Source organism: Ctenopharyngodon idella, chromosome 3 (genome assembly GCF_019924925.1).
Source record: "Ctenopharyngodon idella isolate HZGC_01 chromosome 3, HZGC01, whole genome shotgun sequence".
NCBI classification, from domain to species: Eukaryota; Metazoa; Chordata; class Actinopteri; order Cypriniformes; family Xenocyprididae; genus Ctenopharyngodon; species Ctenopharyngodon idella.
The window spans coordinates 2826548-2847932 of NC_067222.1; the positions used below are offsets into that span (position 1 = coordinate 2826548).

Here is a 21385-nt window from a genome sequence, read left to right on the forward strand (position 1 = left end):
TGACCCGTGCTAGCAAAATGAGTCAGAATGCGCACAGGCTAATTTCGAGCTACAGGTAAAACAAGTGAAAAATGCCAATTTTAGTCAAAATTGAGGTTCACACAAAAATGAAAGCCCCCATTAAGCCCTCATCTAGCGATCCCAATGTTCCAAATAGCAATTAAACATAAAAGCATCTTTATTTGTACGTTTTCTGAGAGGAGTACCTTTCCTTTGACCGTGAAAAACGCAGTTTTTCTCTGCTCGCTTCACGACGACTAGCACTTCCCCTCAGCACAAGTTTGGTATCGTTTAAAGCACAGCATTCCAACTTTGTGAATATTCATAGCGAATTCTCGATGGGATGAGTATGCACCAATGAAATGTGATTTTCAAACTCATGCTAATGTAAACAAAACGATCTTACTCGCGCTGACTGACAGATCCGAAGCGCGCGCACAAAGACGCCGCGATCACGATACACACATATTCACAGAATTACAGTATTAAAAAATACTCTTGGCGAGTATTCACGAAAACATTATCTGTTATGTCTTAAATGAACGTTTGGTTAACTGTTGGGGAAATACATCTGATGTGTAACATTATATTAGATCCGTGTGATACAGTAGGTCTTAATATATAGGCTGTTTCATTATGTTAATCATACATTGGAATCATGGAAAAAAGTTGAATGTATATTTTTTTCCTATAGATATGAGTTTTTGACTTTCTTTGTGCCAAATTTGGTGGTTTTACCAGGTTTGGTTGCTAGGTGATTTTGTGATTTTTTTCCTCAAAATTCTTTGCTGACTCTATCGACTTTAAACAGGTGTAGCTCATTCTTTTTTTTTTTTTTTTTTTTTTGTCAGATTCCAACAAATCATACATCATTTTGAAGTTTTTTTTTTTTTTAACAGAGAATAACACTAACTCATTTTTGAAAATTTGCTCATTGCGACTCATTTTGCCAGCGCGTCTCACGTATATGAGTTCTACAGGTATGGGCTATAACAGTAAAGGTCGTGAGCGTTTGATTCTCATGGACCGTCTTTTCACAGCAAGTCCATATGGTGTTGGTTCTAGGATGGGCAGGTACTACACTTGTGCTTGGCGGGGTGAGAGAGGTAGATCTGTGGTTTCACGGAGCCTTGCAACTAGTCAGACTGGCAATGTAGTGTTGACGTAAGACTGAATGAATTCGATGAGCATTTCCAATCCGCCAACAAATGAGCAATTGTGGAACAAGTTCAAACCTGGAGACCACTGAGGCACATCAGTGTAAATATCACAGGAAGCATGGCTCTTAAAGCCAACCACGATTGGTTTAGAGAAAAAACATGGGTGGGTACTGACTGGATAAGGCTTTGCGATGGAGATGCGATGGACTTTCCGTGGTCACAAGCTCATATATTCATGTTCTATTGCTTCTCTTTGTGCTTTGAGGCACTTTGGTTGTGTTTGAGGCATTTATCTGCTTGACTTTCACCGGTGTAGGTGAATTCAGATTGTTTGTAAATGACATAGAGGCTAAAACCACACAAAACCTCTGTTTTGAGAGCACGTCCATCCAAAGAACAATGGAAAGGACTCCAAAGTTGCTATATTCTGGGAAGCAAATACGTCTAATCTATAGGTCATTATTACGGATGATTCTCAGTCTGTGTGGTTGTTCACGAAATTGGTCTTTTTGGAGTCCACTTTGCCCCCTCTTAGCTTGCCGGTAATGACCTTGTAGCAGCCACGGGCGATTTTGTACATCCATATTGTATTCAGGATATCCAAACAAATGCAGGATAAGATCCAAGCCACCTGAGCACTGAGACCAAGCCTTTCAAACGCTGGCGTCCCGAAGGTGCCAAACACCTTCGCCCAGTAGGGGGGCATCACGGCAATCCGGACCAGGAAGAACACGACCGCCATCGCGATACCGTTGGTGACAACCAGCTGGTGGGTACGAGGGTAGGCTAACGCTTCGAAAAACCACCTGCGGAGAGAGAGGTAGAGGTCAAACGAGAAGTTTAGCATTTGGCAAGTTAATGGTTCTAAATAAATCTCTCCCAATGAGTAAATGTATCTCACCTTTGATTCACAAATGGCGTTGACAATTCTGAAATCAGTCGGAAGTTTGCAAAATAAGGAAGCACTCCGCGTGTCTGAAAAAAAAAAAAAAAAAAAAACATTAAAAATGCAGATCATACAGACAATTATTTGAATACCTCTACAATGAGGAACATGTTTTCATTTTTTGAATTTACATTAATTAATTAATTTTTACATGGAGCTATTTTTGGGATCAAAAATTTCTAGGTGTTGTAAGCATCCTGAGATTGTAATGAAAAAAATGTTTTCATTAAAAGTAGTTATTATTATTATTATTATTATTAGTAGTAGTAGTAGTAGTACAATTTTATTGTGATTAATCGCACCTAACATAAAGGTTTGTGTGTATATATATATATATATATATATATATATATGTGGTGTGTGTGTGTGTGTGTGTATTGACGAATAAGGTTTTTAAAAGTGTAAAAAAAAAAAAAAAAACCCTAATGGAGATATAATTAATTTTGAAGTTTTATTAAGTGTTAACAATGAGATTATGTGGTTTTTATAATCAATTAACACTGTTTTTGTCATTTTTTACAAGATGGACAAAATTTGTCACCAAAAAGTCATTCAGTTTAACCAAAATTTCAGTTTAACCGAATGACACTTTTGGTTATACCGAATGACGATATTTTCAAACAATGCTAACAGGCTGATATCTAGCTAGATAGCTAGTTAGCTAGCAAAAGGACAATCAAACATTTTATATTTATTATAAGTTTTTAAAATATTACAACATTTTCCATGTTTTATAGCAGTTGTACCGAATGACCTGATGTTTCAAGACATGCATATAAGCAAGTGAAAACATGAATTTTTCAAATAGTTAAAAGAAAGTTAGTTAATTCACAACCATGTGGTTCTTTGCAGGTGTCTAAATGATGTCTCATGATATTGACCGCATGACTTAATCCAAAATGGTCCCTTTATATTGGTTACTCCGAATGACATCAGTGAAATTCATTTTTTCCGGACATTCTTTCTCATAACAAAGCAACGACTTCTACACAAAATTTTAATACCATTTTGCACTATGTTGATATATGATGTTATAAAATCATGCCAGAATAAAAAATATATGCATTTATTACATTTTAAGATATTTTAATCACAAACGAAATGGCTGTATTGGCCTTTGGACGGTTAAACCGAATGACCTTTTGACACTTCAGAAACTTTAAAACACCTTATATGTAAGAAAATATAATTAAACCCTTTTGGATTCAATAAAAGAGATCTAGTTGTACTACCTTACATATTTTGGATGTCATATCTTTGTTTATTATTATTATTATTATTAAGGCCTTTGGACAAACAAATGACCCGTCATGTCATTGACCCGTATATTTATATATGCTTATATATATATATATATATATATATATATACTAATTAATCAATATATATAAATGTTATTCTTATTTAAAAATGCAGTGAAACTTTAATATAAATATTTGGGAAAACAACATACCATTTTGTTGTCATGTAACTAATATACTATACTAACTTAGAAAGGTTAGTTTGGGCTGTCAAATGACACAAGCTCAAGAAAACTTGCAATTTATGATAGTCAAACACAATATTCATAATTCAAAATAAAAAATATTTACAGTCAATTTCACTATATATGATACCTTATAATTTTTTTTTTTTTAAAGATTTACAATAGATTTTTCATTTTTATCAGACATCTTTATTTACAGTAAATGTCCTAAATTTCAAGAGCCTTTCATGATGTGCTTTGTATTACCAGGTACTTACCAGCACATATCCATAAGCATACAGCGCCGCCAAGTGGTGACAGACAAAAAACACGTCGCCCATGGTACTCCAGTTACAAGCTAGAAGCACCAGGTCTGAGAGATGAGTAGAGGATAGAAGAGAAAACGAGAGTAAAAAAAAAATGTAGACAAACCTGAAAAGATGTGTCATCTGTGCTTGAATTTCCATAATAAAACAACGATTCATACCATAGAACAGGTATCCACAGGTGATGGCCACATTGAGCTTAACCATGTTAGGATCACCCCTGAGGAAGGAGAAAATGATAAAGCTCAAACAAAATGCAAAGACAACAGTATAAGAAATGCAGTCACTCAGCAATGAGGATTTAATAAGATTAGTATGAACTGCTTCTTTCTGAAGGTGTAATCCATAAAAGCATCACCACCCAGTAAACCTGCAGATGGAAACTTTAGCCAACAACAAAGCCTGAGGGAGTGGTGCTGTTTTTGACTGAAGCCATTTATTACTGTACTATCACTGGAAACATGCCAAAGACAACACTGCCAACTGTACAAATGACGTTCCTCCATGAAATCACATTCCAATGAAACAATATTTCATGAAATTCCCCTGGATGAACTGGTAGTAATCTACAACATTTGCATTAAAATTAAAAACAGCATTCAAGAATATTTGAAAAAAATTTTCACGGTCACAGATTTCTGGTAATAGTCTCTTGTAAGCAAATACATATCTACTTAATTGCAAATATACTATAAAAATGTTTATTATGTGAAACAAATGTGTGCTATGACCTTTTGAACTGTCAATTTTTTTTAGTTTCTTTTTGTTTCAAGTGATGTCAAATCGATTAATCGCATATATACACACTATATTGCCAAAAGTATTGGGACACCCCTCCAAACCATTGAACTCAGGCGTTCCAATCACTTCCATGGCCACAGGTGTATAAAATCAAGCACCTAGGCATGCAGATTGCTTCTACAACGTGTTCTCTGGAGTGACGAATCACGCTTCTCTGTCTGGCAATCCGATGGATGAGTCTGGGTTTGGCGGTTGCCAGGAGAACGGTACTTGCCTGACTGCATTGTGCCAAGTGTAAAGTTTAGTGGAGGGGGGATTATGGTGTGGGGTTGTTTTTCAGGGGTTGGGCTTGGCCCCTTAGTTCCAGTGAAAGGAACTCTTAATGCTTCAGCATACCAAGACATTTTGGACAATATCATGCTCCCAACTTTGTGGGAACAGTTTGGGGATGGCCCCTTCCTGTTCCAACATGACTGCGCACCAGTGCACAAAGCAAGGTCCATAAAGACATGGATGAGTGAGTTTGGTGTGGAGGAACTTGACTGGCCTGCACAGAGTCCTGACCTCAACCCGACAGAACACCTTTGGGATGAATTAGAGCAGAGACTGCGAGCCAGGCCTTCTTGCCAACATCACTGCCTGACCTCACAAATGCGCTTCTAGGAGAATGGTCAAAAATTCCCATAAATGCACTCCTAAACCTTGTGGCAAGCCTTCTCAGAAGAGTTGAAGCTATTATAGCTGCAAAGGGTGGGCCAACTCCATATTAAACCCTACGGATTAAGAATGGGATGTCATTAAAGTTCATGTGCACGTAAAGGCAGGTGTCCTAAAACTTTTGGCTATATATTATATTATACATACACACACACACACACACACACATATATATTATACATTTACAAACTTTCATGTTAGATGCGATTAATCACGATTAATCAATTTGACATCACAATTTTTTTTTCTGGTTTCCATTTCAATTATTCCGTTTTAATGGTTTAATTCGATTTCAATAACCAAAAAGAATGTTTAACCAACTGTTTTTCATAAAACTTTAACAATTAATTTTTCTGGATTGTTTTTTATGATTTAATAAAATCTTTTATTAAAAATAGAGGTAAAAAAGTGAATGAATATAACTAAATTAATCTTTTAAAATGTAATCAAATGACATGTAAACAATTCCTTTCATTTTTTGGCAAACAAAGTCCTTCACAATAGAGGTTTACGGTTTATATCAAAACATGGATGAGAAATTGTGCAATATTCCTTAAAAAAATAATGTTTTAATGAACTCTATTATTATTATTGTCATTACTTGGAGAAGCACATTCTACTGTATAATGGTAATATATTTCTGTCATAATTATTTAATAATATTAATATTCACAGACACTAGTCCATATCGTTATTAAAGCCGGGGACACACTTAACGACTAGCTAATCATTCTAAGACTGAGCTCAACACACAAAGATGTTTCCTTTGACTGAAGCAGATTAAAATACTTACACACGGAATTTAAACATCGACTGTAAACACCGACTGAACGCAACTATTTCTGACTCGGCACGTTCAGGGCATGATTTTGTAAGTATCAAATTACATTCATAATCAGGCTTCCAATCGTTAAGTGTGTCCCCGGCTTAAGTGTACAGTCCTACTTTTGATTTTTTTCATCCAAATCTTGCCAAATTCCATGACATTCCACATTATAAAAGTAAATTCCATTTTTATTACTGAATTTCATTATTTTGTCCATGTTTTCAGCATTGCAGAAATCATACGGCCCTAATAGGTCAACAGATGATCTGAGTAGGTTCTTTTGAAACAAGAGCATAATTAATAAAAGACAAAAGGCTGTAGAGAATGGCATCAAGCATCACAGCTAAGGTTGGTGTAAGCGGTTTGCTGTCATGAAAATACATTCGAGTGAAGTTGATGGGGTCATTTGAAGGCGGTGAAATGAACTAAACAAACCCATGCGCTTGCCATATGGAAGATGAATATCTTGAGTGGATAACATGCCAGCGTTACAGTACATGTGTCCCTGAGATCTGTGTCTCTCTGAGCCTGTAAAGCGATCAGGGAACTGATACACAGCGATCGCAGGTGTCCAGTAGCAGAGGACGAGTGTGTGAAACATGATCTCAATATGAGCGCTAGCAGACTCTCATGCACAGGAAGCTCAGTTACCCTCTGCGTGACTCCGCTGTCACCTTCGCTGACCTCTGACCCCTCAGTCAAACACCTAAACTCTCACTGCCTGTCCAGCACTGCACAGATGACACCTCCATGCAGGATTTTACACTTAATCTTACGTGCACAAGTGGTTCTGAAGTATCTACGATCTTTCTTCCTAAACATTATGGGAAAAATAAGGTACACTTTAGTTGACTAAATTTTTCCATATATAAAAATATATCTGGAGTTTTTCACTCCCTACTCATCTTTGTTTATGAACAAACACAAAAAATATTAAAATCAATGGATTGCAATAGTAAAGCTTGTTTTCTGAAACCACACTGCAAGTTTGTGATTCAAAATCTAAAACAAACCAGGAAATAAACAACGAAAAATTCTGAGATTCCACCCACTGCCAATTTACCCAATAGTATTTTGACAGCCCGGGTTGCCAGTTGGAGGAAAACACAGCGTATTTCAGACAAGGAAGCCAGCAAAGAAACTGGGTCAGAGATTGCAGATTATACCTGACCTAAAAAGCTGTGGCATCCATCTAAAAAGCTCTATGACCAGAGGCATATTAAAGGGATAGTTCACCCAAAAATAGCCCATAATTTACTCACCCTCAAGCCATCCTAGGTGTATATAACTTTCTTCTTTCAGACGAACACATTCAGAGTTATATTCAAAAATATCCTGGCCCTTCCAAGCTTTATAATGGTAGTGAATAGCGCTCATGATTTTGAAGCCCAAAAAAGTGCATCCATCCATCATAAATATAATCCATACGGCTCCAGGGGGTTAATAAAGGCCTTCTGAAGTGAAGTGATGGGTTTTTGTAAGAAAAATATATATATATTTAAAACTTTACAAACTATAATAACTAGCTTCCGGCAAATGGCGCATCAATTTATGGCGAAAGAGTAACCTCTGACGTGATGCATGATGTTGGATTTAGGAGTAGCGTAAGCTTAAACGCCTCTTGCGGTTCAAACAAAGAGGGCTGTGCAACAAACTCAAGCTTCTCCGACATCTCTCTTTAAAATTTCTCATTTTAAACTTCTAATTTGTGATTGGTGTTTTGTTTTGCTCTATCCTCTGAGCTTCTGCGTTCGTCAATACGTCATGTGCCATTAGGGATTGCTCTTCCGCCGTAAGTCTACGTGTACGGCCATTTGTCGGAAGCTACATATTATAGTTAATAAAGTTTTAAATATGGATATTTTTCTTACAAAAACCCATCACTTCACTTCAGATGGCCTTTATTAACCCCTTGGAGTTGTATGGATTACTTTTATGATGGATGGATGCGCTTCAAAATCGTGAGTGCCATTCACTACCATTATAAAGCTTGGAATAGCCAGGATATTTTTAAATACATCTCCGATTGTGTTCATCTGAAAGAAGATAGTCATATACACCTAGGATGGCTTGAGGTTGAGTAAATCATGTGATAATTTTTGGTCTTTCATTTTTGGATGAACTAGCCTATCCCTTTAAATGTGAATACATCAACTTACTGTGTAAGGCTTGTTGCTTTCCATTGTCAATTGCGCTTCAATTCATGTTGCGTGTCCTCAATCTGGCAACCCGCGTGTCTGAGGAGGTGAGAGAGACAACCCTCTCCAATATTTTAAATTTATACTGCAGTACCCACTTCAACAGCTAGGTGTCTATATTACATACTGCACCTTTAAGTACATAACTTTGAAGATAGTTTGGTGGGAAAAAAAGACACCATAATTCTTTTTTTTTTTTTTTAATTATTACTTTGTAATTTTAAAATGAAAAGTCTTTTAAAATTATATTAAATGTGCCCTCTTATCTAATCCATTTTTTTCAAGGAGGTTTATGGTTTGAACGTGGAACATGTCCTTATGACATTAACCTTTAATCTACTCAATTATCAGGTTATTTTATTCTTACCTGAGTACAGATAACTTATTGGTTTACAGGGAAAATAGATAGGGGAAGATAGATATATGTAGTATTAGCCTTAAAAATGGACATACCTAAGCAAGTTTCTTCAACTTTGATCTAATTCAGTTCACTATCGGACTTGGGGAACAGAATTAGATAATTGACCCAACAGGCTAGGCCTACAGTATAGATGAATCTAATGAAAGAGGCTTGAGTCAAGCTGGATGGCAATGTGTGTAGCCATTACCATAAAACACAAAGAGATCAGCTTGAACTTTTGAAAATGTTCTGTGGAGCGAAACTTTTCAGGTGAGACTAGACCAAACAATCAGTGAATAAACAGGCATAATTATTTTCATTTAGCCAAAAAAAAAAAAAAAAAAAGCCCAGTCGCTGAAATAAAATAACTTTCTGTTGGGTCATTCTACGAAATTAGTGCCTTTCATTACCATGCGTGTAGATAAATGTGAATAATTGCTAATACAGTTGAAAACACAGAACCGAGGACAGCCAAACTTCATGTCCTGGCTCAAACGAAAAGACAACCCCACATTTGACATGATATAAAAGGAATGTTGTTGTGCCCACAAGTTATGAATCACTCCAGTTGTCATCATAACCACCCCTTATTAAAGTAATATACTGACATCATCCTTCTTTCAGCAAATAAATTCTGCAGGGACACATAAATATCACTTTATCTTACATTTTGTTAAGTTTGCCGAAAGAGCTTAAATGTCACTTTTACCATCAATTTTGTAAAGTAAACAACTGATTATTGAAAATAAGATGTCTGTAGATATATCAGCATTAAATGTACCTTCTAAAATTCACCTTGAATGACACAATGAGCACAAGACAATTAAGACTGTAAAACTGCCAACCCTGTTACCATCAGCTCTAAACTGTATTAGTTATACAGTAGACTGACATTAATATTGATTAATGTAGCTTGAGATGCACAAAATGCAATTTACCTACACTTGAAACTGGATATTTACAACCCATGCGATGGCTGCTCAGATGGGTCACAACGAGAACAGAAAAATAAAGACAGAAACCTTTCCTTCTAAAGCGCGTCATGATCCCACGACAACAAGAGAAGACTTAGAGCAAAAACCAATATGAAAAGAGCAAAGCAGACAAGAGAGGTAACAATGCGTTCCCTAACACCAGGCATCAGAACACAAGATATACAGTGGCCCAGTAGTGCACAACTCAATGCAATTTAAACACAACGGAAATAAGCCACAACACAACAGAATCGGCACAATGCAACGGAAACAACCACAACATAACGGAAACAAGCCACACACACACACACACTGTTTTGAGGCTTTTCCGCTGTGATGTGGCAATTTCATTGTGTTGTTTAAATTTTGTTGTGTTGTGGCTTGTTTTTGTGGTTTTGTGGCAGTTTCATTGTGGCAATTTAATTCTGTTGTGGTTGTTTTTGTGGATTGTGTTGTTTAAAGGGATAGTTCACCCAAAAAATGAAAATTTGATGTTTAAAAAAATGTAATGTACATTTATTACACTATACTTTGTGTTGTATTACCTTGGCATTAAATTTCACGGTTGCACTTTATTTTACAAGTATGTGTACTTACCTAAGAAATACTGGGTAATATAAGACAACTACATGGGTTAAGGTTAGGTTTAGTGGTAGGTTCAGGGTTAGTAGTTATTATAGTAATTACAATGACTGGGTAATAAGTACATAGTATATACATGGGGAACAGGACTGTAAAATAAAGTGCTACCAATTTCACTGTGTGAGTGTTTCTAATACAACGGGAGAGAGTGAGGCAAATTTGACATCTTTCTGTCTTCTGACCACCGTAATCAATATCTTGATATGTTTTCCTCTTTTGGAAAGTCATAGAAATGCTATTGTGGATTTTGTCTCTTGCTATTCAAGCAAATGGGAATGCTAAAATTATATTTGCTGTAGTTTTTCGCCTCACCAGTTTACCCAACTATGAGGACTTCAGCTTCTGAGAACCCCGGAAATGTGTAAAGGGTCTATGGGGTGAGGATGAAGTGAGGGGTGGATGAGAATGAATTCTCAGCAGTGTGTTTGTGAGGAGCATTTCTGGCCTGAGACGGCCTATGGGACAGTGAGAGGGGGACAGATCAGAGGAGAGAGGAGGCCTAGAGGACTGTCACATGATACCAGAGAGGAGGGGGACTGGGAATCTGTTGTTTCCTGCTGAAAAGGCACCTTGTTGGCAATATTAAAAACTCTCTGATTTCCAAGAGTGAGAAGGAAGAGAGGAAAAGAGACATTGACAACATCAGACATACAGAAATACATCTCCCTCTCTGAACGAGCCAACAGGTAACCAAAGAAAACAGGGAAAAAAGGAGCAGAGAAGATGAGAAAAGAGAAAAGAAATAAAGCAAGAGCAGAAGTGACAAAACAAGGAACTGGGGGGAAAAAGTTATCAGGAAGTAAATATTCATTTTCAAATATTCCTTCAAGAAATATTCATTTGTTCCATAGAGAAACTGTTTTAACCTTAATGTACAGCTTTCAAAAGAGTCCCACCATAAACTCTGAGACTTCACTGAGTTGGTCTCTATTTATATATTTGTAATTTTGTAAATATGTGATATTTCAACGCTATCTCACGACCAATTCAGACGTATTTTACGAGTTGGCTAATTCGTACAAATTCATACAAACCCCAGTGATGGGTAGATTTAGGGGCGGGGTTAGGGGTAGGTCATTCATACGAATTCATACTAATTTGGCAACTTGTAAAAAATTTACAATTTAGCAAAAAACACGTACAAATTCGTACGAGTGAGGTTGTATGAATTAGCCACCTCGTAAAATACATACAAATTGTCGTGAGATCGGGTTGGATATTTTGCAATACTAATGTTTATACTTAAATTATTATAAATCAATGGGATGAGTAGTTCATTCCCTCATAAGTGTCTTTTTCCCTATTCACGTTTTATTTTTACAAAGTGTGTAATGTTGTGGTTCATCTCAGAGATGTTTGGTACGATTCAAAGCTCTTTATTAAAGCATTTCATGAAATCTCTATGGAGAAAAAGAAAGAAAAAATTACCTACAGAACCAAAAAAAAAAAAAGAAGAAAAAGTGTCACTGTTAAATAGAAGGAAATGGCAAAGAAGAGATGAATATAGAAGTGAAATGCAAAGACAAGTGCTCCGTTCCCAAACCTAGTGAGCTGCCTTGCTGTTTATTCAACAAAAGCAGCAATTTCACATGCAACATAAATATGAATTGGATGGGAAACTTGACTTTGATTCCAACAGAGTCTGGCATTAAGCATGTCGCTATTAATATTTGTGTGTACTATATAGCTGTGTCCCAATTCAGAGGCTGCATCCTTCGAAGGACGCGGATTTGAAAGGCCATGAAGGTCAGACTGAGCGCTGCTAAATGGGATGGTATAGCCTATGTCTGCCGTTGAGGAGTGGCAGTAATATTTCTACTGGACTTTTTTGAAAGTTATGTTCAACTGTGTGAAACAAAAATATGTTCACCTTGGTCCATTCATGTACCTAATAAAGACTGTAAACTATCTATAAAATCGCATATTGGTAAGATATGTCAACATCTGAAAAAGTGTTTTTAAAAAAAACATTTGTATCGTTAGATATTCAAGTAAGTTGAAACCCAACAATACATTTAAAAGAGTAATCCGGCATTATTGCTTAAAAAATATTCAATCCTCATCGGTGCACAAAGAAACTTGGGATAGGATCCTCTCCTTCGTGGCCCAGAATACATTTGTAGGCCGCATTCGAAGGAGGGTTTGAATTGAGAAGGCCTTCGCCGCGCCACTTTAAAGCATTCAGTCTTCAAATGCAGCCTTGGAAGGATGCAGTCTCCGAATTGAGACGCAGCTTATATTTTTATGCTCAGAGTATTGTGTGTTCCAATACATTCTGGGTTTGCTTTATCTCATGCAATGGTGCTAAATCGAGGCAACTTAGAAGGAAACATTAAGTTGCTGTCTTCCTTTTGGAACAGGCATCTTGTCGGCAAGCATGCTTATGAGGCCTCAAAATGCTGTCTCGGTAGGCAGCTCAGTAAGTTTTGGAGCAGAGCTACAGAGGACAACAACTAAAGACAAATTACCATTCTTCCCCTTCAGGATGCAAAGATGCAGACCAAACAGGCAGCAGGCAGAAAAGGAAAGATTAAAGAGAGAGGGAAAGAAGAAAAGAAAAATAAAGACAAGAAGACAAATGAGACGGCAGTTCTCTGCACTGGCGACTACAGTGGACACAACATTTCTGATGACAGAGCAAAAGTTTCAATCAAAACTTCAGGATAAGGGGAAAATTTGTTTCATCTGGACATATAATCCATGATATCATCAAATATTGCCACGTAAATACTGATTGGTACTAATTGTTTGATTCTTGCTATTTGGGGGTTTTTATGGACTCTTAAATAGCTGTTCTACAAAAGACGCATTTGTGAGTTTGGTTTTAAACAGTGAAAAAAATAGTCCAAAAAGTTCATGAAGTTTAACCCTGTTTTTGAACTACTGGCATCTTACCAGACGGGGTCTTCATTGACGGCATCGTCGAACCACAGGATATAGAGACAGAACAGCCCCACAATTAATGCATGGACAGTGGACACCAGCCTGAGGACATAAAAACAATGCTGTTATTCCCAGACTGAGAAAAATTTGGATCTTGAACCTGAAAAGAAGTTAAAACAAAAGGTTAGGAGTTCTAAAAGACACTATTTTAAATTCCTGAACTTGAGTTGAAGTTGACTTGAGGTAGCGAACAGAATGCAGAATTGAATCTGAATTTAAAGATTAGAATCAATTAACTGAAATTCACAGAAATTAACTATTTCCTCGCAATTGATGGAATTTCCTGCCAATCCATGTTTTCACTGTTATACAGTAGGGGGCACTATTAAGCATCTTCTGAAAGAGTATACAGAATCTCCGGATCCAAAAACAAGTGAAGAAGAAGCAGAAGCAAGCGATAGAAGCATTGCTTACCCACATGTAAACTAACACGATCTTCGAACATTAAACAGCATATAAATCAAAACTGCCAAACGTTATCGAATGAAATGTCGACCCAGGACAAGGTATAGGAATGTGAAGCTTTGGGGGTGTTGAACGAGATCTACTCCATCTATGTTTCAATCATCATTCTGAATCTGATCTGGACGTATTCTTTGACAAAAATGTGATTTTTTTCAGCTTTTTGTTCAAAATGTTCCTTTTTTATGAAACATACCCGCATTAAAGTGTTAATAAAAAAAGAATACAAGAAGCTACAATATTTTTTTTTTCTTTTAAGCAGAGGCTCTGTTCGTTCTTTAGATATATGGTTTGTTTAAATATTCTGGGTGCCATGAAATTGTGAAAATTATCAAAAATGCTTGTGCTGGCTGGCAACTTTAAAAAATGCTGGCAGGGAAAGAGTTAATGTGATTGAAATCAGTGTACTTTTTACCCAGAAAAGGAACTACAAAAGATTGTCAAAACAAACTTTAAATGATGGCTAGACAGTCTTGTTTGAAAGTAACCTTGACATATGTTGGTTTTATAGGTCTGACAGAAATGTATTTTGTTGATTTTTTGACCAGGTTGGAAGCACTCGTGTAAGAAATTCCTCTTCCTATCATTTTAAACTTAAATTTGAACTAACTCTGTGATTGCCAATTTAGTTCAGTGATTAAATCAAATTCCAGTGCATAAATTGAAAGTGAGACAATTCCTGAAATCTGAATTTTGCACAACCATGCTGGCACCAAATACACACCTACGGACATAAGTACATGATCAATCATTTAATAAAATATTTTTTTTATTTATTGCCTTTTTTGTATCACATATTTTAATAATCATTATAAATTAGGTATCATTTGAAAGCTTAAAAACTTAGAATTCATCCTGTGAAAACCGATTTGAAATTGGACATTGCTTTACCATGGAAATGTTACTTTAAATCCTTTTAGCAGGCTCCTCCTCCTAGTGGGTGTTGTCATGTTTCATATTACAAAATGTATTCAAACTTTTCTAATCTTGACAAAACACATATCGTCAGAAAGGTCTGAATCTCAAGTTTCCATATTTGGACAAATTAATGTATTAATTTGTTACAGGAGAATGAATCAAAAAAAAAAAAAAAAGACACCCGGTGGCTATTTTTGGTACAACGCCTAAACAAAATCTCATGTGAAATTCAATTTTTGTGATATCAACTTCAAATTTTAAACACAACATATGGCTTTGATTTTATATCAATTTTAGAGTAACATATTTTGTAAAATATATATTTTATAAAAAAGAATTTAGAACAGTACATTTGATTTACAGTAAATTTAAACTTCAATAACTTTTTCATACTTTTATTCTGTGCTTTCACTTCAGCAACAATCTGCTAAGTGTCTTCTTTAAAACAAGACTGAATTTAGGTCTATATTCCAAAGCATTCTTGAATTACAACAATTTAAGTTTGGACAGTGCATTTTTGCATCTATGCTCAAAAAGGGGGGTGACATTTAAGGGGTTAAAAAGTGAATCCCCTGTAAAGTCACTGTATAATTTGCACGCTGGGTAGAAAGAAGTCTGCATTAGGAATATCACATAGATAACATGGTGCTGACACAGTAGGAAATGATATCTATAACAGATAGCAGACAGTGAATGAACTATGATTTGAACGGATCCATCAGTGTGTTTGAGTGTGAACATTGTCTGTGGACTGTAGACCTTTGTATCTGCTATCTGAATGTTGAGAAACCCCATTAGAAACTTTTCACCATTTGACAGGACACAAAAAAAATGAAGACCACTGATCCAATGTGTTATTTATTTTTTTAAATTCTCTGTCTTCCATTTTAAGTCTTGTGAACAAGATTTACAGGAAATACTTCGCTATCAGATTACATCAAAAGAACGATACAGCCTTATTTTCATCCCATGATATTTACAAATATATGATTGTACCATTGTTAAAAGGCAGTGGATGTTAAATAATCTTTCAAAATTTAAATGCAGTCTTTATAGGGAAAGAAAGAGATGCTGCAGCTGCAGTACAATGCAGTAGGTTGTGCTTTCATTACAGCATTACGCATTTAGAGTTGCTGACAGAACGTCATATCAGTTTCATTCACAAAACACGTCATGACTTTTAAACGAAAGCAGGATGTCAAAACCAGAACGGGGGTATTTAGTATCTTCTAAAACCAATTCAATCATCTTGTGTGTTTGACCTCTAACATATTATATATAACAATGTAAAGTGTTGTACGGAGACCTATCTCTTCCTAACTAAGTGGTGCAAGGTCAAAGTTAACCAGGTTCAAAAGATTACAAAGAGGAAAGGTAATTAGAGAAAACCATTCACCTACATTTCACAATAGAGTACAGCGATCACTAGACCTCGCTTGTGTTGAGCTACACTCGTGTACTACAGCATTATGAATGATAATGATACTTTTGAAGATGTAAATTTTTAAGTTTTTCTTTTTGCACACATGAACCCAGTAACATTATCAATGCATCTATACATAGGCCCTACATGTATTATTTCACAATAATTGACTTCCTTTAGAACTGCTTTGTGTGTATGTATAGGTCTATATATTTTTGCAAGTCTGACCATTATTTATCCGTAGCTACCCATCCATCTATGTTTATACTGTATAGCCACTCATGCATTTCTACCCACATTTCTGTTCAGGCAGCGGTGATTATTAAGCTCATACCTGGAGTTCCAGTCGTTGAGTTTGTGTGGTGGAAGTTTCCCATAACCCTGCGTGAAGTTGGAAGACAGAACCGGACTGACGCACGAGAAAAACAGCTGGAACCCCACGAAGCTGCCAGCCACCACATACACCTCTCTCATATCCATCGCTCACCTGCACGAGACATCAGAAACACACACCGTCACACTTGTGCTCGCTCAGCTAACCATCAGAATATTGACTGCGTTTCTGCCGACAATGTGAAATCTCTTACCAGCCAAAAGCTCATAACAGTGCATCAGATTGACTGCTCATTCATTTCACAAAGACTATGTGTTAAGACTTAATCTGTTTGTGAGAAAAGAAGTAGACTGACAAAGAAAGTGTAATATCGTGAAAGCAGGTCATTGTTTTCCAAATGTTTTCCAGAAAGAAGATTATGACGGTGGAAAAGAGTGACGGAGAATGTAAGAACAGGAACAGAAAGACAAACTAAATAATTTTTCTATTTTTGAAAATTGCAAAAATTACTTCTTTTTCTGGAAATGAATTTATTTTTATGTCTCTATTTATGCTATCTAAAAATAGTCAAAACAGTTTGTCAAATTTTCAAAAGTGAAAAGAAAATAATAGCTTAAAACATTTACATTTAGGCTACACATTTGGATCCAGATTCGTGAAAAATTCTTAAATAGAAAATTCTTAACAACTGCCATTTTTTCTCTTATTTTCTAAGAAGACATTATGTATTCCCAAAAATACAAATGTTCTTTTCTGTTTTTTTCTTAAAACTGTTCTGAAAACAACACTTCAAAATCATCATAAATAACTTCTTAAAGTCAGGATAACCTCCAAGTTTTCTAAAATCCCTTAAATAAAGCTGGGTTATTGGGTAGTTTCAAATATTAAACATTATAACATCACACATAAAGAAAATTCTCCCATGACTCCCATCACACATTTCATGCAATTTACATTCAAAAAATGATTGTGATGGACTTGCTACATAAAAAGGTTTAATAGATGGAACCATTAAGATTTATTCCAGTGTAAAGTTTTGAATTTGTTGTATTAGACAAAGCAACCTCATGTGAAGGATAGTATACAACACAAATTAAGTTAATATTACATGATAATTTTAAGTTTAAATGTATAAATTAACTTACTCAAAGGTTAAAAGTTAAAAGCAATTACAAAATTGAAATCTGCCAGTTCTGCTTACTTAAACTTTGAATTTCGTCACTTTTTGTGACGAAAATTGATGTAACTGATCACCTCAAATTTTTTGAGTCTTACCAACTTATTCGGTTTTACAGTGCAGTGCACAGTTTTTCATTCAGTTCTTGCACACAGAAACATTAAAAATCACTTTAAAAAGTCTTAAAAGGAATGATGAATGCGACAAGAGAAAACTCAAGAAATTTCGAGCGAAAACAACCACAGGAAACATTTCATATCAGGTCAATGTTTCCAAAAAGCGCCAGAGGCAAGAGGAATGTAATAAGTGTGAGTTTGTGTGTGTGTGTGTGTGTGTGTGTGTCATCATAGAGTGGGGTCACTGTCCCCCAGCATGCTGAAGAGTCATATTGAGTCATCTGGTATTTTTCAAGCTGTATCACTGTATCAAGCTATAACACACACACACTAAAGAAATAGCTTTGCATCTATGTCTTTGCAAAATAAAGTAGTAGTTTCTTCAAACTACTTCAGCAATAAACACTTATTTTAAACTAATCAACCAAAAATAAAACACATTTTTTGACATAAAGCATTATTTTTAGTATAGAATGCATGAGATTCCAAATGCGTTCTTCCACATAAATGTCTGGCTGTCCATTCCAATCAATCTCTCACATTTACTTGAACTTCCATTGCGAAACCTCTCATGACTGGGTCTAACAGAGAAACAAAGGGCTCAATCACACTAATCCCACCAAAAATGTGAGTAAACATGCAGCTGTACTTTATTATGATTAAACAAAGGTTTAAATCATTTACCCAGGTACTGACGAGACTGCAACAATAAGACATTGATTAAAGAGCAGCAGATTGGGTCGTGATGATATCTGCACAATATCTTTCTTTAATCTAGTAACCAGGCTCCATTTGCCCCAACTTAACACCTTCATTGTAAATCTATTTACAAACTAAAAAAGGTGGCTGGCAACATGTGATCACCTCTGGTGAGGGCACGTATGGAGCACATTCTGCACACTGTAGCGTGACGCAAACTGTTGAGAGGGAATGTGCTACAGGTAACCTTTCATCAACAAACAAATGACCACCACATAACCACTGTCTTTCATGGCTGGTCACAAGACTCTGCTGAGCCTGTGCTGGGAATGATATATTTTAGGGAATAATGCAAAAATGGATGTCGATTCTTCCACAACATGATACACTAGATGATGTTTCAGTAACAACAAACCATGCATGTTAGAGTATAAGTGTCATTCTCAAAGGTTACTGTTAAACTTTTGGTATTCCCATTCAGTGTTGGGGTAATGCATTACAAGTAACTTAAGTTACATAATCAGATTACTTTTTTTTTTTTTTTTTTAAAGTAATGCGTTACTTTTAAATTTATACAACAAAATATCTAAGTTACTTACTTTTTCAAACAAGTAACGCATTACTTTTAAATTTACAAAATATCTAAGTTACTTTTTCAAAAAAGTAATGCATTACTTTTAAATTTACAACAAAATATCTAAGTTACTTACTTTTTCAAACAAGTAACGCATTGCTTTTAAATTTATACAAAATATCTAAGTTACTTTTTCAAAAAGTAACACATTACTTTTAAATTTACAACAAAATATCTGAGTTGCTTTTTCAAACAAGTAATGCAAGTTACTTTGTTTTCTTATTTACTGATCTCTAGTGTACAGGTGTGAATTTGCATTTCCTTTTGTCTGGGGATTATTCATGGCACTTTTGGTGTCAAAAGGCCTTTACAGTAGAAAATTAGTTAAAATTAGTTATTAGTTAAATTAGATATGTTATTAAAAAACAAACAAGCAAGCCCAGCCTAGGTGAGAAAACGTAACGTAACGCATTATTTTCTATAAAAAGTAACTAAGTAATGCAGTTAGTTACTTTTTTTTTTTTTTTGGGAGTAACTCAGTATTGTACTTTTTCAAGCAAGTAACGCAAGATACTTTGTTTTCTTATTTATTGATCTCTACTATACAGGCGTGAATTTGCATTTCCTTTAGTCTGGGGATTAGCCTATTCATTTCATTTTGGTGTCTAGGTGAGAAAAAGTAATGTAACGCATTACTTTCCACAAAAAGTAACTAAGTAATGCAATAAGTTACTTTTTTGGGGAGTAACACAATATTGTAGTGCATTACTTTTAAAAGTAACTTTCCCCAACACTGTCCCCACTTGATAGGCCCATCACTATGAAGTTTATAGAATTTGAACATCAGTTTAGGCTTGACTTTATTACATGTGTCTTATGGCATGTGTGTGGTTGACTGGTCTCTATTTAGATGCATTCATTATACATGATGACACGAGCTGAAACATCTGGATACACACCACTGGGCTTGCCAACACAACAACTAAACTAGCAGTCAATTATCTTTGAATGGATAAAGACAATAAGAAATGGATTTTTCTAAATTAAATTCTCAATATATATATATATATATATATATATATAAAATTCTCTAAAAATAAATTAATTAAATACACAATCATAAAAAGTGTAAAGTTTAATTAAATACACAACCATAATTTAACTGTATTTAAATCTATCTATCACACCCACACATGTTAACTATATCTTTATAAGAAGCTGTGCGACAAGAAACGAAGGCTAAGCCAGCTATCAAACGAAATTATGCGGAAGCTCGTTCCGCTGAGCGAGTTCAGTTTCGCCGATGCAACAATTACCAGCTCTTAAGTTTGAATTCTACATTCACACATTCTCCAAAACATGAAAGAAAGCGCGACTGCGTCATAATAGCCAGTGCGTCATAATGCTCTGCATAATAATGATCCGCGTAACCGTCCCCTATTCTCAAACTCGCGAACAATAACAAAGCCCACGCAGTGAACCTAGTCGCTTTTACGCAGAAAATGTGTAGCATGTGCAGTGCGTAAGGAAACTGTGCATACGTAGCGACTTGAATGAGTGTCCAAACCAACTCTAGCGCGCTAAACTTTTCTATTCATCTGTCGCGCTAACAATGGCCATGTAAATAATGCATGTGACAGGTGCAGAGAGCGATGCAGCTGTACACACAAGCTTTGTGAATGACATTTACAGTTTACATCACCTGATAAGAGTCGCATAGGTCTGTGTAAACGTGTCCAGATCCTGTCGTCTTCTTTCTTCTGTCCACGAACCCAGGTTTATTTAGATGGCGACGGCTAGCGAGCGCTTTGCTCACACGCTGTCTTTAAACCCGCGCGTCTTCAGTGGCGCACTGGCGAATAAACCTGTATTTCTGGGAGCGAGGCCATTTCAGACCTTTAATAAACACGCAAGGATTTCGTAAACCTCCACGGAGTCTGCCGCACCAAACACTGCATTTCTTCAGCGTATTGACAGGCTCCGCGGTTACGTCAGCACTGGCCCCGCCCACTCCCCCTCCTCCCCACACACACCCCCTAATGAAGCCTCGCCCACCACACAAACGTTTGTATTTCTAGTTTTTTAACGATTTAGTTTGCATTTTAGCATTAAACAAGCTGCCTTAATGGCGTTATGCAGAAGAATCTCCTGTAGGAGGAATGCATTAAGGCATGACAGCAGCAGATTTCAGTCTCCATTTCAGGTGTTATGCAATATTGACCATGTTATTACACATCATGAGGGCCAGTGGTTGGGGAAAGCAGTCTTCATGTTGTCTGTAGTTGTTTACAAATGAAATTGCATCAGATAACTCTTTCCCCCTCCCTAGCTGTGCATACTGAAT

At 36.0% G+C, this 21385-nt stretch overlaps 1 protein-coding gene across 2 annotated transcripts; it reads right to left on the reverse strand.

Moving 5' to 3' along the window:
- Window positions 1-821: 821 nt before the first annotated feature.
- tlcd4b (TLC domain containing 4b) lies at window positions 822-21030 on the reverse strand. Of its 2 annotated transcripts, XM_051888111.1 has the most exons (7): window positions 20744-21030; window positions 16476-16628; window positions 13291-13380; window positions 4059-4117; window positions 3850-3944; window positions 2062-2135; window positions 822-1966 (listed from the first exon to the last, which is right to left on the reverse strand). In XM_051888111.1, the coding sequence occupies exons 2-7, from the start codon at window positions 16619-16621 to the stop codon at window positions 1636-1638; spliced, it is 795 nt and encodes a 264-aa protein (XP_051744071.1). In that variant the 5' UTR covers window positions 16622-16628; window positions 20744-21030; the 3' UTR covers window positions 822-1635. The 2 variants fall into 2 exon arrangements, with proteins under 2 accessions (XP_051744071.1, XP_051744072.1); XM_051888112.1 differs by lacking the exon at window positions 16476-16628.
- Between the last annotated feature and the right edge of the window lie 355 nt (window positions 21031-21385).